General features: G+C 37.6%; 1 protein-coding gene across 4 annotated transcripts in view; it reads left to right on the top strand.

The window, feature by feature from the left end:
* SNAP25 (synaptosome associated protein 25) overlaps positions 1-20,682 on the top strand; it is a 78,461-nt gene extending 57,779 nt beyond the window's left edge. For 3 of the 4 annotated variants that reach the window (XM_025039942.1, XM_025039941.1, XM_006921591.3), the window contains exons 5-9: positions 970-1,018; positions 7,751-7,868; positions 11,521-11,646; positions 14,007-14,151; positions 19,401-20,682. In XM_025039942.1, the coding sequence (XP_024895710.1) occupies positions 970-1,018; positions 7,751-7,868; positions 11,521-11,646; positions 14,007-14,151; positions 19,401-19,469 (507 nt within the window). In that variant the 3' untranslated portion in view covers positions 19,470-20,682. Of the gene's footprint in view, positions 1-969; positions 1,019-7,465; positions 7,584-7,750; positions 7,869-11,520; positions 11,647-14,006; positions 14,152-19,400 lie in introns of all 4 variants that reach the window. The other variant, XM_006921592.1, reaches the window with a different exon arrangement.
* The last annotated feature ends 6,771 nt before the right edge of the window (positions 20,683-27,453 follow it).

The following is a 27,453-nucleotide window of genomic DNA, read 5'->3' as shown; positions in this document are numbered from 1 at the left end:
TGGAAGCACCATTGGAATTGAATTATTAAAATACTGTTTTGAAAAAACTATAAAAAAATAAAAACAGCCCTCTGTTCACCTCGACTAACATCTCTCTCTTCCTTAGTTTAAAATAAGCCAGTAAAAAATAAATGGGGCTATAAGAGAGGTCCTTTTTTACAATTTACTTTAGAGGCCACAGGAGCTTTCCTTGAAAAAATTTATTCAAACCCTAAACAATGCCATTTTATACTTAACAGTCATCCTGTGAAATGAAAGATCTTCACTTCCATTGAAAACTGTAATACAAGAACTGTAATAAAGCTTATGAATGAATTATTTTCTTGCACTATATTTTTGTGAGGAATTTTAGATTGCAGAGTAAAGAAATTTATTTTAGATTATTCTGAAATTCATATTTTAGGAGAATAATCTTTATTTCTCATCTGCCAATCCCTTTCCTAAATCTCACAGAAGAGTGAGTTTCCTTTTGAGCTGTGTTTCTAGACCTTTGTGAAGCAATCCTGCCTACTGATAAATCAAAAATCTTACCCCCCAATATTCTCACACATCTTCCTCAATTCACTGATGGAATCTTTCTTGATATATTATGCCAGAGGAGAAGATTTAGTCTAGAAATTTTTGAAAGATTAGCTTACTGTTGTTGGTGCTATAAAAACTGTAGGTGTTTTTATTTTCCAAATATAAAATCACAGTATAATATTATGTGTATTCCAATTCCATACCAATTCTCATCCGAAAACTACCCCATGGAGATTGAACTACAGTCCTCTCTTCTACATCTACAGATGACCCATTCCTCTGAGTCCCTCCCCAGCCCCTAATATTCTTGCCATATTTCCTCCATCTTTTTCCTTTGGTCCTCTTCATTTTCCATTTCTAATAGAGCTAATTGTCCCCTTACTGATTTCTCTTTCTCTCTTTTCTCTCTAACTCTTTTTCAACTTTGCTACCATTATTGGAATATAGAGTAAAGATGCTGGTATCAGGACTTTGGTTATGTTGGATGAACAAGGAGGTAAGTTGAGATTTCTTCAGTAAGAACAATTTCTTGTCCAAATAAAGTGTATTTTTAAAACAATTTGTGCATACATAGGTGGTCATTTCGATATGTGTTAAATACGTATATGAGTGTGAGGATCCTAGAGTTTTCATCTTGACTTTTTTTCCTTTTTCTATTGTAAAGATAGGTAAATGTATGGAAATGTAAGCCCTTCATGATTGAATGAATGTTATATATGGTGGGGGTAACAGAATTTTGAAGAAAAAAGTCATTTGTTTAGTTGGTTTTTTAAATGATAATATCTTGGATAATGTGAAAATTCTCTTATTTCTCTTATTCCTAATCTCTTCCATAAATTTGATTTTCTTCTAATAATTCTTAGATAGAATGAGAGAATGGTAAATATCATGCTGTCCATTTCTTTTGACTCTCCTAATTCAGTATTTGGCAGTTTTCATTTCCAGATCATTATGGAGATTCCTTAAATAACAGGATGCTATTTTTAACAAGCTATAAGCATGGAGTGATCATTGGAAAATGGGAAATTGAACCAACTGAAATATTAGAACAGTTTTTAAAATTATTATGGAGATTTTAGAGTTAATGAAAATCAGAGGGCCAACATTTTAGTGTAGTATCTCTAAAGTGGAAACTAGAAGGATAATACCAAAATTTTTCTTTGTCTAAATACATGTAATCATACAGTGGTGATTTACTTAATTTTAGTCACAAGTTAGTTACCTGCTTTTGTTCTGAATTCTTATCAGAATAAACACATTTTTGAGAAAAATTTTCTCTTTGTTCATATTTTATGAAAGCATTAGAAAATGCTTCGGAATCATGAAAGAGTTTTTAATGTCAAAGATAAAAATGTAAAACTTATTCACAACGTGAGACACCGTAAACAAACTTCAATCATAAACCTCAAGTTGGGGAAAAATTTGCTGTACAGATAAGAGACATAAAGCATTTTCTTAAAATACAGAGAACCCTTGCATATCATTAAAGAAAAGGGCAACAAACTGAAATAAAAATGGTTGTAAAATATAAATAATCAGTTTACAAATACACGTAGGAAACCATGCTTCAACCAACCATAATAATGGGATACCACTCTTTAACAAATTGGCACAAATTTTTAAAATTTATAATCCCAATGCTGTGCATATGCTATTAAAACAGAAACTCTCATTCTACAGATGGGCACCATAGACTGATAACAAATGTTAGAAGAGTAATTAGATGATATCTTCAAATTTTGAAATACACCCATCTTTGACCAAACATTCCACTCTTAGAATTTTACACTGCAGATATACATTGATAACTACATAAAGAAAACTGTACATGCCTTGCCTGTAATACTGTAAATAGTGTAAAACTATATGTCTGTCAGTGAGGAGACCAACCAGATGAATTATGGTGTGGACACAAAAGAATTATCCTGCAATCATTTATTGTAGGACAGGGGGCAGAAGGGACTGGAGGAAGGTGTATCACTGGGGTCCTCTGAAAAACAAATACTAAGAATCAATTAGAATTTTATAAGATGTATTAGGGAAATGTTTGCGATGAGTCAAGGAGAGAGGAATTAGAAATAGGAAGAGAGCCTTCAGACTGTGATGTGGGTCTGACACTTGTTAGAGGAGAAGAGGGAGGAAGGAAAATTGGATAAGAAAAGTCTCAGATTGCACTGCTGCTCTAAAAACATCTCTGCCAGGCTTATGGGGAGCCGAGGAGCACAGACTACCCAAAGAGCAGCAACCCCATTTGGGGAAGAAATGCCTCAGCTCTGGTAACCCCATTGTGCTCAGTCATTGGCTGAAAGCATCCCAGAGAGATCATGGCCTCTGTGTACATGTGGTGGCAGATCCCCTAGATTCAGCAGCTGGAGGTGTCAGCTAACTGCACTCATCCTGGCAGGTTCCCTCCTGAAGGGACATTTGAGGGGCACACATTCATGGATGTCATGTAAGGACTTAGGTTTCTATATTATTTATTTGTATTTGAAGTTTTCAATAAATATACACCAATCAATCAAAAAATCAAGAAAAAAGTTTTTTGAAAGCAATTGAACCTCAACCTCAATGCTTTCCTTCCAATTTTTAAAACACAAATTGTCAAAATTTATACGCAAATAACATTGTCTAGTAGAGTTGTATTTTGAAGAAATTACAATGGCTCTGGCAATCTTCAGAACTCCCCAATTAAGTTTTCTATAATCGTAAGATTTACGGGTTTGGTCTTTATAACAGTGTTCCAGATTTTGAAACTCAGGATGCAGCAAAACATAGCCTTTTTTTTTTTTTTTCAATTAAGCAGTAAGTGTTGATATAAAAGGATGACACTTCATTTCCAGAGCTAAATTGATACACGTACACTCAAATAATTAGGAGTTCCATCTTATTAATCCTTTTAGTTAATAATTTGTATGTGAAGGGGGTGGAAAAAGAAGCATTGCAATAGGAGGAAAGGTTTGGGGAAAGTTTAGGATAATGACTTTTATTCTCCCCTAACTAGAAAGCATTGACACAAAAACATGGAAAATAATATATACAAATCTAGAATCAATAAAAGAAAGTGAATATCATGCTTACTTGAGTTGCAAAATTTGTTGTACTTTGATGAAGAAAATCTAGAGAAAAAATTGATTAAAATTACCATACAAATGCAAAAATATATTTTTTGCAAGCACAAATGATTCCCAGAGACATCTACATATTATTCTCTAAGAAGCAAAACAGAATAGTAGATTTCCTCCATAAGGTAGTTAATATTCTCAGCTAAAACAGTTCAGTTGTGGCCACACCACAGTAACTGCTGAATTCCTCAGTGAAATGTACTTTACACATTCTATTTAAACTATAATAGCAGATGAGGACTTTTTAAAATGACAGATGAGCATAAGTCAACAACTATTTTTACTGCCATTCTAAATCCATTTTAATTCTATGTATGCTGTGTTTAGTTGTTTAGATCTGTAACTGCTTTAAATTTCTCTTCAGTTATGCTCTACTAATTTTGTCTATGCCTGAACACCAAAAGTGTTGCCTGCTTCTATTCTGCAGCTGCACAGGAGTCTCGAGAAATAGCTGTCCTTCTAAAGAACCATTCCTGGTTGTCCAGCTAAATGATTATTCTCAGAAATTCCTTACTGGATTCTTGTTTTATACCCAGGTATCAGGAGACACCAAGGAGCACTGAGCATGACAGACGACCCTGGAAATGTACTGAGTCCTGGGACTTTTCTTGTCTCTAAGAGAAATTCCCATGAAACAACCTTAGCATTAATGTGGGATGATTTAACCTTTCATTTCCTTATCTCTTGTTCCTGTTGTTGGTCTTTGCTGGATTCTATGTTTGTTTTGATGCTGAAGCTGCAGCTCTTGGGAAAATCCTGTGAGATCAACTAAGCAGTGAAATCATTGACCCCTGCCTGGTAAAGTAAAGGCAAAGTCAATCCTCATCCAGAGAGCCTGCTGACTGTCTCAAAAGGTTCTTGGCACTACAAGGTAGCATTTGTGAAAACATTCCTCTTGCTAAATTTCACTCACCAACATCTGAATAACTAAAGCTGCACTGTCCAATATGGTAGCCACTAGCCACATTTGGCTATTTAAATTTATTTAGATTAATTTCCATATGTTTATCAATGCAAGAAAAATGAAAATCATGTAGGCAGTACCTTATAATTGAATCTACTCATGAAGGCTTGCACACTGGGTCAATAGGATTGATATTTTCCTATTCATCTTTTTTTTTTTTTAAATCAGGTTGAGTAATCAAAGGGTCCCATGCTGTCTTACTCAAGATTAGTAGAAAAGATATCTAAACTTAGATACCTGAGCATTTAGCCATTGATGGATCTGTCACAAATAACCAGTCATCCAAACGTGGCGGAAGAAAGTTCAAGCTCTTGCCCCAACATATAATATTATCTATTGAAATACCTCTTCTGACCCAAAATGTTATTCTTCTCTCAGGCTCCAAGAAAAAAGAAACCAGCCAGAAAGCAAGCTAAGGGAGGGAAGGAGCAGTCAGCTCTAGACAATGCATGGCATCTGCCTCTGAGATGCTCTCCACCTCAAGATAGAATGAAAATATTGGTTACTTTCAAGTATTTCCTGAGAAATGTCTTCATAGAAATTATCGATTTGCTATGAAGTCCCAATATGCCTAACATGTCTGCAAACAACTATGTATGCCTTAGAAATTAATATTATTAGAATATCTGTGACAAAATGTTTCCACAGTATATTTTGAATTAAGTGTTTGACTTGTAATTATATATAAAGATACATTCGACCAATATTGGTAGGTATAAAATAATTTTCTGCGTCAACTTTTCTGAAAGAGTTTCAGAATTCTTCTCTTAGCTATGACTTTGCCAAACAAGCTGTTGGCCATGGCAAACCCCATTTCTGAGAAATATAGATTTGACCTGCCTCTTTTTATCTTTTAACCTGAATTCTCTAGTTCAGAAGTCTAACACTTGTGGACCAATTTTTATGTTACATCCTAATCCCTGGAGACACAGTGAGTAGGGGTCCTGAAATGTGGTCAGAGAGTTAATATTTCGGTCAAAAATATAAAGTCAAGAGAAACTCTTCAGGAAGAACAAATATCTGAACATATAACCCCAGGCCAGAGTCTGCGTGTTTCAGCTGAGTCCAGTCAAGTCCAGCAGGCTTTCACTCTGAACCCAGACACTCTTGTCAATCTCATCTTGACCTAGCACTCCAGGATGCTATTAGCAATTATTCAATAGGGATTCAGTGCCTCTGTTTCTGTCTGTACTTAACATGGTTCTTTTTTGATGATATTGAGGTCCTTCTCCCCACTACCAATCCCCTCATTTGATAGTTAATTTGATCTACAAAATAACTATTGCATTCTTTAAAGGAAACTGGAATGATGTGTTCAGGAAAGTACAAAATCTTCTGGAATGTAAAGAATTGCCATTCATTTTTTCCAGACCTTTTAAGGATTGTCTTAAAGACATATTATACTTGTATTTATTCAGCAATAATTCACCAGTGCTACAATTATCCAATGCTGGATGAAGCTGAAATTTTGTTTTCACTGGTCATTTGAAAAGCATAGCAGAGATAACAGGTCCCTAATAAGATAAATTCTGTTCTTCAGTTCCTCAAAAGAGAAAAAAATAGGGTACTGTTTTACACATGAATAATCTCCCCAGTTTGGGTCTCTAGTGAACCTTCATTTTACAGAGCGATAATTTCTACTATATGATTTAATGTGAAATTGTTTTTAAGTGATTGCTTATACCCATAGACCGGAAGTGTATTTATCAGTTTAATTCTAATCATTCCCTTATTCCTGGAAGCAGAGGCATGCATGCATGAAGGTATAGATGAAAAGAGGAACGGAAGTGTAATTAGGTTTTGTAATTAGATAGGGAAGTCATCCATCCCATTACTGCTTTTCTTTAATGGTCTTAAAAGCTGTTTTAAAAATTTTTTTGGTGAACTCGTAGTTTACTCAATTTGGTGACACAACTTCTGAAAACATAATTAAGTTAGTGTATGTAACCCTGGCAACTCAGAAGTACAATTTGTTTTTATGGCTATCGATCTACGTCTTGGATACACCAAGGTCAGCTTTGTTGGCTGTGATGACTCAGTACTCTTCTATGTTCCAATCCATCTCCACGCCTCCAGAGACCCATGCACTCATTATTCCTGCTTTCTGCCTGGGGTTAGGATCTAGCATGCCTCCCATTGTAGAGAATGAGAGATCAGGAGGCAGAGAAGTGAAATGCCTTCCAAAGCTTTCACAGTAAATAAGTCATAAGATGAGAGGAGGAATTTAAATGTTCCAGTGCTTATCTCATTGTGTGCTGATGTTGCTGTTTTTATGCTTCTATGAATTAAGTATTCAAAATCAAGAACTGCCCAGGGGCTACCTTTGGTAAACAGCTACTGCTAGGGTAAAAAAGATCTGGAACCCATTACTAATTATCGCTGTAGTTGTTGTTATTTTCCCCAAAGAGGAAGATAGATTCTGTTTCCTACCCTTATCTGTCGAGGCTGCTTAAAAACCAAGATAGAGACATTTTAAGGTACTTTGTCTAGTACATTAAATCTAGATGCCTAACACATAAACTAACATTCTGTTTTTCATTCTCTTGAGTTTCACTGGTATGTGAGTAAATGAATATGCTGTGTTTTTTTTCCTGGACACTCAGAATCAAACAGGCCTACATATCCCATCCCATCATGTCTGAATTACAAACTATTTTGAGCATCATTTTTGTTCATTTTCTTCTACCCGTGCCTGCATAGGGCAGCAGAAGAAGTCCACAGCAATGCATCCTCTTCGACAATGCATTGTAATATCTCTCTTTCTCTTTCAAATTCTGTTTCACGTAATCATTTCTCATGTTCCGTTGGAAACCCCAAAAAAATTCATTCCACACTGTCATCCCTTTGTCCTAACCAGAACAACTCGATCGTGTCGAAGAAGGCATGAACCATATCAACCAAGACATGAAGGAGGCCGAGAAAAATTTAAAAGATTTAGGGAAATGCTGTGGCCTTTTCATATGTCCTTGTAACAAGTAGGTAATGGGTACCAGCTCTAATCTGTGGCGTCCAGTTTTCTTTCTTTCTTTCTTTCTTTTTCTTTTTTTAATGTCAAAGTGAATGTCTGAAGTTTTGTCTTTTTTTTCTTTGTCCTTTTCCATCTGCTTCATTCTGTGGGGATAAAATACTTGTGTTTAATCAGAACAACTGGAACGCATTGAGGAAGGGATGGACCAAATCAATAAGGACATGAAAGAAGCAGAAAAGAATTTGACGGACCTAGGAAAATTCTGCGGGCTTTGTGTGTGTCCCTGTAACAAGTAGGTGTTGCCTGCCTGCCTGAAGCTTTGGTTTCCCAAGGCCCATCTTCAAGCCTTGACAAGCTCATTCCTGCCAGGCACAAAGGCAGGATGAGCATGTGGCATGCAGAACAGATCAATACCGTCTCCAATGCATTCATCTCATAGCATAGATGATATTAGTGGGAGTTACTGCCGATGCATTAAAAATCAGGCATACTACAGTGAAAGTTTCACTGTCAGCAATTTTTATTGATGAACGTTTCAACATTTTTCAGAAAGTGTACCTCAAGACAGAGACAAGCCTCAAGAAAGAGGCACCCCAATGCATTTTATCTTCTCCCAACCCCAAAAGCCAAATTGCAGACATAGAAAAGACTGGGGGTAAGTTTGGAAGATGAGAAACACATATATCAAGGTTTGATTTTTCAGAAGCAAAAGAGACAGGTAATTTGGCCCAAGTAAGCATTCTATAAGTTAGAGGGTATGACAGTGATTCACACTTTCAACTGCCCACCAGTTGCCAAATCTGATCAGCGATTAGACAATAGGTGCCACAGTTGCACCCAATGCAGAGGTGATGAGCCCTTCATTGTGTAGTGCTCCAGGCTTACCCAAATTGGGCCCACACCTCTCAAATTCTTCCTCTGGGAAGATCTACTTGTACACTGGCCAAAATGTTGAAATGTGTAGATTTTGCATGCACAACATCACAAAACATTCAACTGTCCTCAAAGTTCTGCAACGCTTTTTTGGAATGTAGCAGAAATGTGACATGTGGTTATAAAGGTTTGCAACAGAAGGAACCTGAAAATGAGGGTTCTAGAAGATAGTGTCATTTGACTAGTGGAAAAAAAAAAAATGCATGAGTGGATTGTCCCACATGCATTTGGAAAATTAAACCCATTACCTGATCACCCTCACCCCTTCCACTTCCCTTTGAACGAAAGCCTTTTTCCTAAAAGCTCTCCTGATCCTAGCTTTTAGAATAGAAATTGATGTCATTTCTAGCTGATTATATGACCATTCACGTCCTTTAAACTTTGAGGCTGATTTAAAATATCCCACTTCCTGTTTAGGAGGGGGAGGGGCTCAATTTACAAATAAATTGAAAACTTTCTAAAAAAAAGAATGATCTACAGTAAAGCCTGATTAACTGGAATCTAGCTAACTGGAACCCTCAAATGTATTTATACTCTTGCTTCATTCTACTTTGGGCAAAAAGAGACAAATGAACAAAGGGGGAAAATCACATCAGGGATTGAAAATGTTTTTTCTTCTAGGGCAATCTTGGTAGTTTGCATTCTTTTACTCAGTCTCCATCCTATAATTTCCACATCTAAAAGGACCAAACAATAAGAGCTGATCATCAGAAGAAAGGCCATCAGACACATCAAGAGAAACTATAACCAAGGAAAGATTTGATTATGTTCACTACCCTAAGACTCCATAGTTAGAAAGTGTCTCAAAAATCTAACAAATATTCAATAATTACTCCTGAAACAAAATTTTCCTCCATGGCCCACTGTTAATTAAAGTCATATAATTCACCAAAATGACTCATTGCTAAGCATTCCAGTTAGTCAAGATTTAACTGTATATCCTTCAGCAGCCACCTGCCCCCAGGTGAGATATCCACCTGTTTTGTGATGAATTCCAACAGATGCATTTACCCCATTCATCAACTATATGTGGAGAAAGGGTAGAAGCAGCCCCACTGGGATGGATTCTAATGTTCCGATGCAATGATGGTCCCTATGAATTCCACGTATTAGTTGGCACTGATTCCTTATTTGCACAAGAGACCCTAACTGAGCTTCAAAGCTTGACTGAAGTTTTCCCTATTGTGTGTAAATAATGCTGTAAAAACCATGTGTCACAACGCAGTGGCTGGCGGTGCCCTGGACTCTCTGAGGGCTTCACCCTGTCTCGGCATGTTTCGAAGGACTATGGTAGATGTACGGCAGTTATGTGAGTCTATGTGCAGCATTGTGGGTGCAGTGATTCGCCTTCTTTCAGAAACGCATACTTTCCCACCCCGTTGACTTTGCCAAAGATGGTATACCAGACATTTACATAGCAGAAAACATCACGAGGTCCATATAACTTCTTACAATGTGAGGCGGGAGGGGATGGGGAGTTGGGAAAAAACAAAACCAGACCTTAAGCTCTATTAAATTAGTTTTTGGGTCCTGTCCCACTGAGTGGGCCCATGGCTCTTTAGTGCGGTAAATTCTGACTGCTCTAAGGGCTGTGGCATTATACACTAGATTGTGGGCATTACTGAGATTTCATTTGTATGATTTTCTAATTTGACTTTGGGGTTGTTAGATCCTTGGTCTACAAATGTTACTCTTACACTCAGTTTTAATAGATAGCTGTGGTTCTCTAGTGAAACTTTAAAAAGGGTTAAATTCTGGTATCTTATAATAGAAAATGTGAACATGGGACCAAAGGAAGTTCTCGTTTTTGGACTAAAAGCATGTGGTTTCTACTATGCAAAGAACCTAAAAACATCTTTGATTGCCTTAAATTATAACACACCCACCAAAATATGCTGCACATGTTTCTATTGGGCACAACAGGTATGCCTGGATTTTAAGTTTCTCTCCAAGGCAGCTCAGTCAAATATGGCCCATGGAGACCACACCAGTTCCAGCCCCACTCTCCTCCTGCCACATCCCAGGATAGTTTGAAGTAGGAATTTGTAATCACTCCCACCCTGCCCTTAAGCCTGACAAAGAAGCTATTGAAACTGCGTTTCAAATCCTCATGAAGGCTATTACTGTCCTGCTAGTGCCTTTTTCGAGAATGGTCAACTTCTGGAATAGTTTGGCTTAAGTGAGAATGCTTCACTTTCTACTCATGCCTGTAGCTGGTGCATGAAGAAGACATAGAGGGGTTTCCCTTTTCGGTGCTAGATGGCTTGTTCTCTCTTCTATTTTCCTGCATTCATTTCACTATACCTCTTTTACTTTTTGTCTCTGTGGACAAAGGTTTGTACATCAACTCTGGATGTATGGTGACTGTTTGGAATTACCGATATATTATCTAATTCAAATCACTCTAGAGGTAACTCAAAGACCATCACTCTTGGCCAACCACCAATCCTTCATGTCCTTCATGCAGAGTTGGAATGGTTAGTTCCACATATGCATTGGGGGGAGTGGGGAATAAAACAGGGAATTTTTGCATGATGGTGTGTAAAAACTTGGTCGAGTATTTTTTTCTTAATGACAGTGTGTTGCTGTGGTGTGATGTACACACTCTACTTGGCAGTCTTGTTTTGTGTCTGTCTGCCAGTATGTTTTTTGTGTGTTTTGTGTCTCAAAATATAACCATGTCACCGAAATAGAACTGAATGTCCTCCAGCTACCTTAATCCTTGTCTTAAATCCAACTAAACTATGAAAACAAACCAAAATAAGCACGAACTTTGAGCAAAGGTTACAGTCTTGACAATTGCAATTGATTCAATTGGAAATGAAATACTGAGTAGCTGAGGCATGGTGGTGGCCAACTGTTTGGGTCCAGATTATGATATATCGGTATTCTTTAATGCGTCAAATTAAAACTCATTCGCTTGGTTCGATTCTTGGCTTGAAGAGATAATCACTGCTGTGAGCTTGATGCTCCACTCCCTTGCTTTGTCACTCATCTTCTTTTTTGCATAGGCTTAAATCAAGTGATGCTTACAAAAAAGCCTGGGGCAATAATCAGGATGGAGTAGTGGCCAGCCAGCCTGCCCGTGTGGTGGACGAACGGGAGCAGATGGCCATCAGTGGTGGCTTCATTCGCAGGTGAGCCTCGTGTAGCCAGCACTGTAGCAGTTGTCTATTTTTCAGTAACAAAGAACACCAAACTGAGTGGTTCTTAAAACAACAACCATTTTATTACTTATGAATCTGTATGCTGGTTTGGACAGTTCTTCTGAGAGCTTCTCCTGGGCTCATCCATTATATGCAACTGGGTGTGGGATGATCCAAGATGGCCTCATTCATTTGTGTGAAGCTGTCAACACTTGCTGGGGTTGGCTGAGACTTTTGCCAGAGCTCTTCTGTTCTCCATGTGACCTCTCCAGCAGGATAGCTTGGGTTTTTTACATGGTGGTGAAAGCATTCCAAGGGGCAGGCTTCAAGGCATAAGCACTTTGCTTGTGTCAGCCTTTGCTTATGTCATGTTTGCAAAGTTTCATCAGACAGCAAGTCACATGACCACAGCAGGGTCGATTTAGTAGCAAATAGGCATTTCATTCCATGAGTTTAATTGAACAGAAGTTGTTAAAGAGATTGTTTACACAAGTCTGGGCAGGGTTAATAACAAACAATGGTAAAGCACTTTTGGACTAACAATAGCAGGAAGCATCCTGACGGGACAGGAGAGAACTGTTACCAGAACCCAACAATAGTTGGTCATTGGCTAAAGCCTACTGGAAGACAGAGGGTGAGAAAACCTGGAAGTTACAGCTGTAGAGGTCAGCCTCTTGTGAAAGAGAGTAAAGGTCAGAGAATGGATCTGAGATGCAAATAGAGAATAATGAGCATACTTGGATTCTTATTAATCATTTCCTTTGAGATCTGGAAGCAAAAGCCAACTTAAATATCTATTTAAAAAATGTCAAATTACAGATCTGCTAACTCAGAACTTAGCTTTCAGAAGACCAGAAAACAGAATAATGTTAACAAATATTCCTGTTATTGAAAAGAAAAAAAAACTATCCATTTTTATATGCTGCAATACTAGGACTCAACAGTGACTGGGGTAGCTATTTATACAGCTATCTATACCCAGGTCACTGTAGCTGATGTTGCCAACCAATAAGCTAGATTCAAGTGACAGGTCACCGTCACTTAGATATAAGGTCTAGATATCTACATAGAATCTCACAGATGGCAATTCTATTCATGTTTCTATCTGCCCCCAGAGAAACTAGACCAGGGATTGCAATCCTGGCTGCACATGAAAATGACCTGAGGAGATTTTTTTAAATACCAGTGCCTGGACTTAATCCATACCAACTGAATCAGAATCTCTAGAAATGGGACCTAGGCATCTGAGGTTTTTAAAGCTCCTCAGTTGATTCTAATATGTAATCAGGGCTGAGAACCATGGACCCAGAAGTATGCCTTAGCTGTTGATGATCATTTAAATAAGCTTTTCTACATAAGAAAGCTAGGAAGTTCCCCTGTAACCTCTAGACTGGGCCACTATAAAAACCTTAGCAGATGAGTGTGCATTGGGAGTTATCACAAGGGAAGAATTTTAACCCCTCTGAACATTTTTAGCCCATCACCATCTGTAGTGGGAAAATGTTAATTAGCCAGAACATTGTGGAATAAGAACCTATCGTTTGCAATAAAGAATTACTGCCTTCTTAACTTTCAAGCAGAGCTATGGAAAAAACGGCAAGATGGTAAGGTACTTTGAGAGCCAGCTCTTTTCTCTCCACTCGAACTGGAGCAATAATCTTTTACCACAGTTTTTCTCCCTGAAATCACTCATTCACGATGACACTATAAACCCCATAGCATTGAAATCTAAGCAAATAAAAAATCATCTTGAACAAATAGCTCCCTTTAGCACTCTTGAGAGCAAGCAAGATTAAGGGGCAGACTGTAACTGTTTTTACTCTTCCTACTGATGCTGGTCTCAAACAGGAAAGAAGATGAGCAGAGAAATTCTCTGAATTAGAACAGTGAACTTTTTCTTTCACACTGAATTTGACTATTGAATATTTCATTTGACATTTCAGAAAGAAAAATACAGTTTCTAACTATTTCCATCTTTAGTTTCTGACCTGAAATCCTGCCAACTAAATTTTATCCTTAAAAGATGAAAATTGGGATAAACATTTGATGGAAGCAAATGATGTGCTGGTGGAAGAGAGAGAAGTAGATAAATTAATCTATTTAATATGTCTTCTTTAAAAACAGAAATTCAGAGTTTCAAAAAATGAGTTAAAAATATTTTCTAAAAAAAATCAAATCCAATAAATAAAAATTATAATGTACAAAATCTAAATCATGGTCTACTTTGAATGGAGATTACAGATGAATAGGATTAATACCTAGAGGTCTATGGATTTTTCCTAAATTTAGAGTCCTCGCTCTTTGAATTTTTTCTCAACTTCTGTCCACTAAAAGTTGTTCTTTGATACCAGGGTAACAAATGATGCCCGAGAAAATGAAATGGATGAAAACCTGGAGCAGGTGAGCGGCATCATTGGAAACCTCCGTCACATGGCCCTCGATATGGGCAATGAGATCGACACACAGAATCGCCAGATTGACAGGATCATGGAGAAGGTGAGCAAGTGGCAGATAGCAAGTTTTTATTGCTTATCACTTCTTCTGAAATAGCCACTGAGAAGTGTCAAGGGCATAGTGAGACTCTCAAACCATAACACTGGATTTCAGGCACATTGGTAGATAGAAATTTTCCCTTTAATTTTCCAAGACAAAAATTCAGCAATAGACAAGTAAATAAGAGAATAGAATTTAATCTAGCAGACATTCCTCAAAGACACCTCTATTTCAGGCATTGTGCTAGGCACCACAAGACACACAAAGATGAGAAAGATACCACCCCCATTGCCAAGAAAGTCACAGCCTGTGGGAGGCAGTTAGCCTCCAGTTGAATTTACTACCACAGAAAATATTATTCACCAAGACAGCCACGCATTAAATGCTAACTAGGTTAGATAAGGAAAGAAAGGTCAGGGGATGAGAAAATCTCAAAAAAGAAAAAAATTGAATTTGAACTGAGTCTTGAAGGATGATTAGGAGGTTGTCAAGTAGATATGATGTAGGAATAGAATCAGGAAACGAGGAGAAGAATAGTTATTTTTAATTTAGCCAGAAGATGAAAATAAGCTTTGATTTTATAAATGCCGAAGCTTTAATAGTAGTTCAAAAAGTCCCAGATTCCATTTCCGACCCAACAATGCACATGTCCAGATCTCAAAGTAGGACACATAATCTGATGGAATTGAGTTCATACAAGGATACTAAATGTAGCTCTAAGACTGAGTGCCACCAGAGCATAACGAAGGGGTGGGTTTGGAGGCTTGAGATTAGAAAGGAATAGAAAGGAATACTGAAAAACTTTTATAAAAAGATTTAAGACACCAAAACCTGATATTCTACATAAACCTGACATAGTTTCTATGTCTTGTATTCCCCACCCTCCCTAGTCAGTAGAGTCCTGAATATTGTTCATAGTCTCTTTAGATGTCCAAATGCCAAAAGGGAGAAATAGACACATTGTAGTTTAAATGGTAATTGTGTATCTATAATCAATTATAATGGACTAATCTTATATTGTATGAGTTTATTCTCTGGGAGATATTGAAATTTTGAGCCTGAAATCCTAAATCTCTTTTTCACAATTCATTCTTCTTTGATGAACAAAGGATGCTATTGAGATCTTTTGAATCATAATGCTAAATACACAGTTTCTTGGTACCCAAGCAGTCTCCACTGACATGAAAAAGGAATGAGTACACATAAAGGGAATTCTTTGCCCTATTGTGTTCTATGCACTCCATATTAAAAATATCTGATTGCATAATATTTTGCCCGATTAATATTAAGCTACACAAATGTCAGTGTTGGTTAACAAAATGCTTGTACTTCGCTTAATTTTACAAGTCATGACATACTTACCATTGTTAAGAGCCTTTGATATACTAAAGCTTTTAAAGATGAAAAAATCAATAGATTTTAGAACAATATTGGCGTTTCAAAAAGCACTAGAGCCAACACAAACTGACATAACTCATCATGACCCAGAAAAATGAACTAAGAAATAATTGCTGAACTACCTTCCAACAGAAAAAAAAAAAATGATTTGAAAAAACAAGAAGTAGTCATTTTTCTATCAACGGATCCAATTTATTCACAGATGCAGGGAGATAATGTATCTCTAATTTAATTAGAGTTCCGGAAGGAGAAGTTTTACTACAAAAGAGGGATCAACCTTTATTGATAGAGTTGGACTTTAAGAAAGAAAATGTGTTTCTGGAAAGGCAAGTGGCATTTTAATTCTGCCACTTTGCATTTCTAGTTTTCTTCTTTAGGAAAAATCTTTTACTCTAGGTCTGATATACTACAAAGACAAAGACATATGCTACAAAGACAAAGACATATGCAGTTATATGGTTTAATTGAAAGTCAGGCAAGTGAATGGGAAATAGCCATTATGGTTTGTATCATTCCTTGAATGATGAATTGTTTAAGGAATTGGGGAGAGGTCTAGTTGATTTTGAATAACTAGTTTCCCACACAGACACACCATCATTGCAGTCGGACGTGATTTAGTTAAAGCCCATTTTAATCCAGCATTGCCCTCAAATATTACATGTTATATGAGCTTCACAATTATTAATAGACTTCCACCTTCTCATGTATGTTCTCAATTCTGATAATAGGAAATGATGTGCAAAAATCTCCCACATTCGTAAGATTAAATTAAAATCTCATAGTAGGAGTAAAGAGAATTTTTTGTTTCTCCAATATCGTTTTATGACCCCAACAATAACCTTCACCCAACTCCATCAATCGTGATCCTTTCTCATCACTTGGATTATGAGTGAAGTTTTGGGAGTCCAAAACAATGCAGTTTTCAATATGCCCCTATGGACTGCCAAGAAATTACTTTGCCAACTTGAAAACCTTGTTTTCCAGTTTAGGATACACACACGCACACGAGCGCGTGCATGCGCGCGTTCACACACAATCTCTAAGGTTAAACAGATGTGATTCTTTCAGAAAACTACTAAAATGTGGCAAGTTCATATCAGATGCTTTATGGAAACTGTTGCTAAGGGAATAATTTATTGATATTCAAACTTCGATTTAAAGTCAGTGGCAGATGCCACGCACACGTCGAAATACAGTAAGACTGAAGCTTTAGCATTTCTCACATTCTCCCGTCATTGAGGAAACATGGCATTTGAAAACTAAGATCTTGGGTCCAACAGGGTTGTCCTGCTTACCAGGTTCTTGACCTGGTTTTCTCATCGAAAGATAAGAGAACAGTTCACAGCTGGGATCAGAATAGGCTGCCATGTTTAATTAACCTCCACTTCTGGAAGTCTGAGCTGTGGCGTAAAAACTAACCACCATGGTCTAAAGTTGAGGAGATTTCCAGAATGTTCAGAATGGTGGGCTAAATAGCTCCTTCTAACTCTCTTACTGGCTCTCCAGTGGGCATCCTGGCCTTCTCTCAAGGGCAAATCATGTAGCACATCTTGGGTATGCCAGCAAGTTTAGGATCCTCTAACTAGAAATATGAAAACTAGTATGGGATACATTCCATAAATAAAGTTCTAGAACAGGGGTCCCCAACACCCAGACCACAGAATGGTACCAGCCTGTGGCCTGTTAGGAACCAGACTGCACATCAGGTGGTGAGCGGCAGGCCAGTGAGCAAAGCCTCATCTGTATTTGCAGCCACTCCTCAGTGCTAGCATCACCACCTCAGCTCCACCTCAGATCATCAAGCATTAGGTTCTCATAGGAGCACCAGTCCCTGGTGCCAAGAAGGTTGAGAACTGCTGTCTATAGCATATAAATAGGATGAACACAGGGGCATTCTCCAAATATCAGGCAGATATCTAAAAGGAGATTACCTTGGGACCTTTTTTTCTGAACGATACAACTTCTGTTACATATATAATAAAGATGTGGCACCTGTTGTGTCAGGTATTGTATAGGCTAGAATTTTGATATGCATCAGAAAGAATTTAGGTGAAAGTCACAGATGCTCTTTGAACACAAGTCTGTTCCAGTTCTTCCCAAAACCTTTGAAAATTAAAGAGTAACTTTATGTTCTACTTCAAAATCTCCTCTTACACCACCATATGAAGGCTCCCTAGTGCATTCTTAATGCAAGAGTTCTTAGAATGTTTGCCTTCAGAAATGCCATCCATTTTTAAATGAATTATTTTTCTCACTTGAGCTTTTCTCAGAGTTCTGTCTGGAAAAATAACAATTCTAACTGCAGGAACATTTCATATTGGTCTGAGTCTGTAATTTTCCTTTGTACCAAAGTGTCATTATTTCTGTTAGGATTTATATCTGAAGAAGAAAGATTTAATTACCAAGTAAAGTTGAGGAGAATATCATTTCCAAATTAAGAAGCTAAAGTCAAAAATATGTGTCTATAGATCAAAATAATCAAAGAAAATTAATGCTCTCTCTTACTTATTTTGAAAGTCAACTCTTGATAATCCAAACAGATGGTAGGAAACCATTGCCAGATAATTTAGGGTTATGAATAATCTTGAAATATTTCTATTTTAACTTGGCAAACTTCTATTTAAATATGGATAACTGTAGTATTCTGAGAATTCACAATTAAGCTGAACAAAGAAGACCCAACTTGATAGAGATTATAATCCACCAAGCACAGTAGTAAATGCAAAACCAGTAATCACTGAATAAATATTGGTTCATATAAAAACTTTCAAGTTTTCCTGGAATTTTTGTGTTTGCCTCTACTTGCTGACTCATATCTTTCTCAGTGTTAGAAATAGTTCATTTTCTGGGTTTTTAAGGTCTTTCCTGGTAGTAGCCCTGGATTTCATACTGCATGTGCAGCAAAAGGTAACTCAGGCAATGAGGAGATCAATCAAGACATGAAATTGTGGTAAATATACATGTGTTAAAACAAGTCAGTTATCAAACCCATAGGAGTGAGTCTTCAGAAACGGGACTTAAAAATTATAAAACATCCTAAAAGCAAGCCAAGTTTACACCCAATAACCATAATTGTGAGATAAAATATATTGAACACTTAATTTTTGCAAAACATTATTCTAAGCACATAGTGTATAAATGTATTTCATCCTCACAGCAAATCTAAGAAATATAATGATTAACATAGTGATTAGCAGTGTGAAATCCTATGCTAGGCTGCTTGCCTTCTGACCCCGATGTCTCCATTTATTGGTACTATGACTTTAGACAAACTACCCAAATCCTTTCTGCTTGGTTTTTTCACTTGAAAAAAGAGATCTGCTAACAGTATACGCCTCATAGTTGATGTCAATCTTGATGTTGCTAAAGTCGAATGAATGGAAGATAGTAGACACTCGTGCTCATTAGCAGTACTCTTTATTGTCCCCCATTTATGAATGAGAAAGCTGAGGCAAGATGTTGAGTAATTTACTCATAATGACACTACTAATAAGTTACCTGTGATTTGAGCACAGCTATACAAGTGGTGTTAATTCAACTCAATACAACAGTTGTGAATGCCTACCAGAGAAGTCATTAGGTATCATTTCAGGAGAGAAAGATAAATGACATAATTCTGCCCTCAAAAGGATGCTCTCTGCTGGGGAAAACAGTCATGAGAACTAAGATCAAGCTTCTATGTTTATGTTTAAGTACTGCCATAAATAATGTTTCTGGGAACACAAAAACGAGATGGTCAATTCTGATTGGGGAAGTTTCAAGATGCCTTCACCCCAGAGGGGGCCTTTGAACTGGACTCACAAAGATGAATGGAATGGCTAACCTGAATTCTGTTTTCTTTCCCCTTTTTTCAGGCTGACTCCAACAAAACCAGAATTGATGAGGCCAACCAACGCGCAACAAAGATGCTGGGGAGTGGTTAAATGTACCCATCTATGTTCTCTTCCAAATGCTGTCAGGCAAAACAGCACCTTCATGCTTTTCTCATGGTATTACCTAGTAGGTCTGCACACATACACACATCAGTCCATCTCCATTGTGAATGTTGTCTTGTGTCGTCCATCAGCTTCCCCCAAACACCTATGTGTCTTTTGTTCTTTCTGGGTCTCCTTCTTTCCAAAGGTTGTATATAGTGGTTATTTGGTGGCTCTGACTTCCTACATAGATGTCTTGAGTTTCATTTTTCCTTTTCTTTCCTCAGTGACGTTTGCTGAATGACAACAACTTAGGAATGCTCAATGTGCTGTTGATTCTTTCAATACACAGTATTGTTCTTGTAAAACTGTGACATTCCACAGAGCTACTGCCACGGTTATTTCATTGGGTGTCGGGCTCTGAAATTCTCAAAATTTGCTGTCTCTGGTTCCTCATCTGCTATCATCTGTCTGTATGATTTCATGATTAGACAATGTGGAATTACATAACAGGCATTGCACTAAAAGTGATGTGATTTATGCATTTATGCATGAGAACTAAATAGATTTTTAGATTCCTACTTAAAAAAAAAAAATCTTTCCATGACAGTAGCATACTGATGAGAAAACACAAACATACAACAACAGCAACAACAAAACAACAAAGCATGCTCAGTATTGAGACACTGTCAAGGTTAAGTTATACCAGCAAAACTGCAGTAGTGTCACTTTCTTTCTGTCAATAGACTTATTAATCATAATCCTCCTTTTTTAAAAAAAAATTTAAAAAAAGATGGATTTGACACACTCACCATTTAATCATTTCCAGAAAAATAAACGTTTGGCATCAAATTGATGTAATATAGGTTTTGTTTGCTGCTTTTGAAGGCTATGTTTTGGAGAAAGCAATCGTGCTGTGAAACAGTGTGGAGATGTAAATTTTATAAGGCTGACTCTTATTAATCACCATTTCCCCTGTGGTTTGTTAACGGTACAATTCTCTGTTGCTTAATCTAGAGCTATGCACACCAAATTGCTGACATGTTTAGTAGCTGATAAAGAAACCTTTAAAAATAATATAAATGAATGAAATATAGATAAACTGTGAGATAAATATCATTAGAGCATGTAATATTAAATTCCTCCTGTCTCCTCTGTTGGTTTGTGAAGTGATTGACATTTTGTAGCTAGTTTGAAATTATTAAAAATTATAGACCCCAGATGTCTGCTTTAACTTCTTCATATACCCTGTCTGATTTTGCATTCATAGAAGACAAGCCTGCCTCCTCAGTCCCTTTGCTCCTAAGAAGCCAGTTCTGTGTGCTGAGGACCCTGCATGGGAAAAAACAAAGGCATACCTTTTAGACACAATTCCAATGGCAGTGGAAACTTGGCTTGATTTTTATAATCTGTTTCAGAAATAGTTGTGTGTAGACTCAGTGTTGGAAGTGGGAGAATATATAGTTTTCCGGAAGACATAGAAAAAAATGAAAAAAAAAATCTTTGGTATTTTAACTTGGTTCTACATAGATTTAGGTATATGAGGTCAGTTTTCTCTTAATCTTCCTTCCTCTCCCCAGTATACTCCCACCAAAATTGAGCCCTCCACAAACACCACCACTGCTGACTCAACATTCTTTTAACATCTTTATTGACATATCATACAACTCATTCATTTAAAGTACACAATTCAATGGGTTTTAGTATATTCAGTGTTGTGCAATCTAATTTTAGAATATTTTTATCACCCCAGAAGAAATCCCATACTTATTAGCAGTCACTCCCATCCCACTTACCCCGGAAGTAGACAACAGCTGATTTATGTGCTGTCTGTATAGATTTGCCTATTATGAACATTTCACATAAAGGAATTTTACAATAATATGTGGTCCTTTTTGACTGGCTTTTTTTATTTAGCATAATGTTTTCAAGGATCATCATGCCGTAGCAAAGCTTCATTCCTTTTTATGGCCAAATATCTATTATATGGAAAGCACATTTTGTTTATCCATTCTTTTATTGATGGTCATTTGGATTTTCACTTTTTGGCTATTATAAGTTATGCTGCTTTGAACAAACATGTACAAATTTTTGTGTGGACATGTTTTCAATTCTCTTGACATTACTGCTGTTTCCACCATCATTGCCTCTACCACCAACGCTCCTATCACCATCACTTCCACCGTCACCTGCACCACCTCTACCTCCACCATCACCACTGCCTCGACTACCACCACCTTCATCTTCCCACTGTCTCTGCTTCCTGTCCACTATCTCAACTAGCACTTGTACCACCTCCGCCTTTATCACTGCTACCTGCTCAATCACCACTAACACTTCCATTACCACTGCCACCACACCATTGCCTCCACCTCCACCTTCTCCAGCATCATTTATTTTTTTTTAATTTTTATTTTTCAGTTACAATCGACATTCAATATTATTTCTCTTCCACCATCTTCACCAACACCACCATTACCATCATTACCTCCCTTACCTCTACCACCTCCTCTGCCTCTCTCTCTCCTATCTCACAATAGCAATGGAGAATAATTTATCCTGAGTGGCCTTGTTGGCTGCCAGATAATTTTGCCAGCAGCTTTAAAGTTTTGGTGAGAGCTGTTAAGAAGTGAAAACAAACTCATCATTCTCAGTAAATGCTTGCAGTTCTTGACTCTCTTCCCAAGCCTCAGAATTGGTTCTAGAGATAACTCAGATGCTCAGGAAAGTTATTCTAAGAACCAATTGTAACACATTTATCCCTTAAAATTAGGGTAGTAGAGAGGATGCTAGAAGACAGAGAAAGTGAATAAATATATTGAATATGTCAAAGCTGCTAAGGGGTTACTGTATGGGCCATGTTAGTAAATTTTGTTCCAAACAACATCCATCCTCAGGTGAGTGAGTGTGTTTCCACAATGTCTGAGCAATTAAAACCCCTGCACTAGATTCATGAAAAGTAAGATACGGGCACTTTGCTTTAAGGCCCATCACATAATTTATTCTGAAGCATATTTCCTTTAATAATTGAGTTTGTCCACACTCAGCTCTAATGCAGTCAGCTCCTTTTGGCTAAAAGAGAACATATTCCCCGAGGATGAATCAACTCTGGGTAATGCGCCAACACAGGAAGTACATTAGAAATATAACAATTGGGCTAAAGCAGAAAACTGTAAAGGATAAATCCTCTATCTCCTTCATATGTGACCCTCCTACAAAAGACCAGAAAGTTAAAGGTGGTCTTGTGTCCTAGTAACAGAGTTCTTTCCTCTGTCTGACTCTTCATTTCTAGTTTCAGGTAACTTTCCACATCATGCCCCAGCAGGTTTGACCAACTTACCCCAATATTAGTGTCACTGATCTGTCAGGAAATCAATGATAACACTGGAAATTAAGAGAAAGAGAAGAAAATTTATACTTTGTGATCATCCAGTACATGTCAGTTGCTATGTTAAGTGCATTATTTATGTCGACTCATTAAATCCTCTTTAAAACTCTGCAAAATCGGTATGTTTAGCCCCATTTTACAGAAGAAGAAATGAAGAGTCTGTTTGAACAAGATCGCTTAGCTAATAAGTGATGTAAGCATGATTCAAACCAGATGTGTGTGACTCTAAAGCTATAGAGAAATTAGGAAGATAAATCCAGGATTGTACCTCTCTCAGTTCAACCAGCCAGGAAACTCCAGGAGACATTTGGCTTCACCAAAAAAAAAAAAAAAAAAAAAAAAGGGGCGGGGCGGCGGGGGGGACAAACAAACAAAAAACAACAAAGAAAATTTACTGGAGGTCTTGGTGAAAATGTAGCAGAAGGTCTTGGTGAACCTGCTTTTTATTCATTCACTCATTGGTTCGTGAAATATTTACTGAGCCTCTATGTAGGGCCCTGTTCTGAGTACTGAGAGCACAGCAATGAGGGTGGGGGGAACAGGGGAAACCCCCTGCATTCATTGAAATTCCACCATCGAGCTGGGGGGAGGGTGATAAATAAAGCAACAAGTGAAATATGAAGTATATCAGATGGTAAGTATCAGAAATGTGAAGAAATGAAGGGGGAAAGAGCACAGGAGATGAGAGAGAGAGAGTGTTATTTTAAAATAGAGTGATCAGGGAAGACCTCACAGATAAGGCGAAGTTTAAGCAGAAGATTCTTCAAGGTTTGTAGTAAGTAACTAAAATGATATGTCCAGAGTGAACCCATTTGGGAAGCAGGGGCCAGGAGTTATAAAAAAAAAAATGTACAAACTACATATATATTTTCTTTTAGTAATACTGGAGTACCTCCTCTGCAACTCAGTCAACACTGGTTTTAAATATTTCCTACATTGTCTAGAAGGAACTTGCAAAATCTTTGGCCCAAGCAAGGAGGCAAGTTCAGAGGATGGAACAAACAGTGTGCAAAAGATGAGTTTCGAGTCAAATTTTCTTAGAAGAGTACAAAGTGTTGAATTCATGATCCAAGATTTAGGAACTCTTGCTCTAAGCGGTCTTTGTACAATCACCAACTTATAAATTTACCTTTGAGCAGATTAGTCATATACCTCAAGTTCTCCTTCTAGGTTTGGGAAATGCAAAACCATCTCCTAGAATTTAAGAGGCTTTGGGAAACAAGGAAACTAAGAAAAAGCAAACCATTAACAAGTCATTTAACCCTGGTGCCCATGGATATTTCCAGGATGAGTTGCCAAAGCATCTAACTGCTCTAGAGTCCCACTCCCAGGCAGGGTGCCTGGGATGTTTTCCATCTACCATTACACAATCCTTAGCTTCTCCAGCTTCTTGCCATAGGAGGCTTATTGCCTTGAGTTAATGATCCTCTTTCCACAAGCAACTTAGAAAAATTTGACCCTTAATTCTACTGGATGCTGCTGTGCCCTATCCATATCCTCTGAACACTTACCTATACCCACAAAAAGCTGTTTGCAGTGAAGAACCCTGTAATATTCTGCTTTGGGGCAGGAAGTGCCAAAAGTGCTAAAGTTAGAGCCCCTGGAAAAAGTCCTCAACCAAGGATAGATAGGGGTGGGTAAGTGGATACCCGGTTTCCTTGGCCCCAAGTTGGGATAGCTCTAGGTGTATGTTTTACATCGTCTCCCCAGAGGTTCCTGAGCAGAATCAATCCAGTTCCTCATATGGTAATTTGCCTGGTAATTATCATTGTTTTTTTTGCTCTCTTTTCTTAACGATCTCTTTCTCACTTCACTGCTTATCTTTCCTGGAATCTCTTCTTGGATAAACTACTTGCCTCAAATTTTTTGTTTCAGGTACTGCTTCTGGGAAAGCCCCACCTCAGACAATACTTTCTCATGAGATACACACGCCAGCTTCTGAGCATCTCCCACAAAACACTGCCATAGAGAAAGGTGCTGCCTTTCACCTACTTCCCAGCATTCTATGGACCCATCTTTCTTCAGTGAAATGACTCTTAATTCCTACTATCTACATTTAAAAACTGGCATTCCTCGGCAGTGAGCAAAGAGCAGCATGTAAAGCAATACTGTCTATTCCCTGAGCCATTGTCCTTTTTCCAGCTTTTGCCCCTCATACACCACCATACCTTCCCCAAGCAAGGGTCAGAGGAACAAAAGTTTATAGTAAAAGGCAATATGCTGACTCCTACAAAGTTATAAACTAAAAGGTAGCATTGAGGAGCTATGGAAAGAGAATTCAACCAGGAATCTTAAGACTTTCCTGAGCCTTAGTCTATGTATGTCTAAGCAAAATGGATGTGATGATGCTTGCCTTACCTATTTCACAGGTTGATTAAGAATATCAACTAGGACAATGTCTATTAAAATGCCTTGTAAACTTTAAGTGCCACCAACATTACAATTAAAGTGAAAGGAAGCACAATCAACATCATCAAAGATAGATACAGGTCTCCCTTGCCACTTCTAATTCAAGAATTCACTCATTGCATATATGCATACAAGATGTACTCACTGACCTTCATCTTAAGTTTAAGTAAATTAATTCTCACGTCAATGGTGTTTCACACCTTTGTTAAATTTGCCAATCAACTAACCAAGTATCTCCCTGTTCCAAATTGCAACAGCTTTTGTGCTAAATTCTTCACCATTGGAATTTAATCGGTCTCTCTGACCTTTACCCAAAGGTCATAAAAGTCAAGGGCATTAGAACGGTTTTTGCCATTGTTCACATCTAAAATAGAAATTATTCCCTAGAAATTATTGTGGGAACCAAATGAGTTGTATACTCCATGGTTATATTCTAATATTACCTATTGTTATCACCACTTCCAATATTATTATTGATAATAATTAGGTAAGCCAGACAAATGATCCAAGGAACATGATAGAGGCTATGAACCTTCTGTAACAGCTATAGCTACAAAACAAACCACCTCCAAAGCATCATGAAATAAAACAGTAATTGTGTATTTATCTTGTAATTCTGAGCTAGTCTTGGTTGGCATTTCTTCTGGTCTTAGCTGGGCTCCTCACATGATGATAATCAGCTGCAGGTCAGCTGCGCAGCTTAGCCTGTGGGTGTTGGCCAGCTGTCACCTCTTTTCTACGTGGTCTCTCATTTTCCAGTAGGCCAACCAGGATTTTTTCTCAAGGCAAAGTCAGAAAAATGCAAAACTTCTTCTAAGCTCATGGTTCCTATCACATTTTATTGGCCAAAGCAAGTGACAAGACAAGTTCAGATTCAAGAGACAAAAAAATATACTCCACCTCTTCTTGGGAAAAGCTTCCAAGTCTTACTACAAAGAGCATAGATACAGAGAGAGGTGAATAATATGGCTATCTTTACAGTCAATCTATTACAACCTCACAGAGGCCTATGGAATTCTCCTTCTCAACTCTGTCCTTAGAGTCTTACAGAAACAAAAGGTTAGGATGAACCTTCTGTGTGTCTCAGAGCGGGTACCTGCTTACATTCTTCTCCTTTAGTACTATTCAAAAGAAAAACTGCTCGGCGGGCCAGCAGCCCAGGAGAGGATTTGAGAAGCATGAGCAGAGTGATTGTAGGACTGGGGACTGCTGACTGGATGTGGCAGCCTGTCAATGAGACTGACCTTAATCCCGAAATAATGAAACTAATCCCTCCTATTCAAAGCAATAGGATTTCAGCACCATCATTGACCCCCTAAACAGCAGAACTTGAAAGAAAACATTTCAAAACATTCAAAATAGAAGAGTATTCTCAACTAGCATTTGATAAATAGCCTTTTTCTAAAACTTCTGTGGTTTTTCCCTGTCATCTTTTATTTGTTGCTATTTTGTAGGAATTTACACTAAAATTTCAAAAGGCGAGGGGGGCTTTCTTTTATTTTCCTTTCCTTCCAATCTTTTCTGTACAAAAATATTCTATTCTCTTTGCTAAGAGGATAAAAAAGACTGATTACTCAGGGATAAAAAAGAAATTTTATGTGTCAGAGACAGCTTAAGTATACACGAGATGTATCCTGGGTGTCTGGGGGAGTGGGAGGTGTGGGAGGTGACTGCTGTCTTCCGAGGCACTGTCTTACTTCTTTAAAGGAACTGTGACAACTTCCAGTTTAGGAAAGATGAGGCAAGTGCTAATGGTGTATGTTTTTAAACTTTCAGACGCTGTGGAGATAGAAAGCCCTAGAGACCTAGATCCATACTCCTGTGTTACGAAAGGCAAAACCCCAAACTAGTCAAATAAATTCTCTAAGGGACTAATGCTTTTATACCTTTCCACTAAAAATCCACTTTGTTTTCAATACCTATTGATTTGAATATGACAATGGCCTATTTGAATGTCTGCCTATTGAACTTTCATTTTTATGTACCTTAAATGCAAATAGCCTGCTCAGCTCAAGATATCCCTACTAACTATCTCAACATAATTTTATTCCAGAGCAATGATTTCAAGCTAAGAAGAACGTTGAGAGTGCCTTGGAAGTACTTTCTCCACTCCCCAGGGGCTGAATTAAGATGTGTTACAGGCTGGCTCCTCAGAAAATAAAGCCCTAGATAAAGGCATAAGTCTAAGTAGTTTAT

This window comes from Pteropus alecto, unplaced genomic scaffold, assembly GCF_000325575.1.
Source record: "Pteropus alecto unplaced genomic scaffold, ASM32557v1 scaffold45, whole genome shotgun sequence".
Lineage (NCBI taxonomy): Eukaryota > Metazoa > Chordata > Mammalia > Chiroptera > Pteropodidae > Pteropus > Pteropus alecto.
The sequence above is the reverse complement of the archived record's forward strand: the minus strand, read 5'-3'. Positions and strand labels throughout refer to the sequence as shown.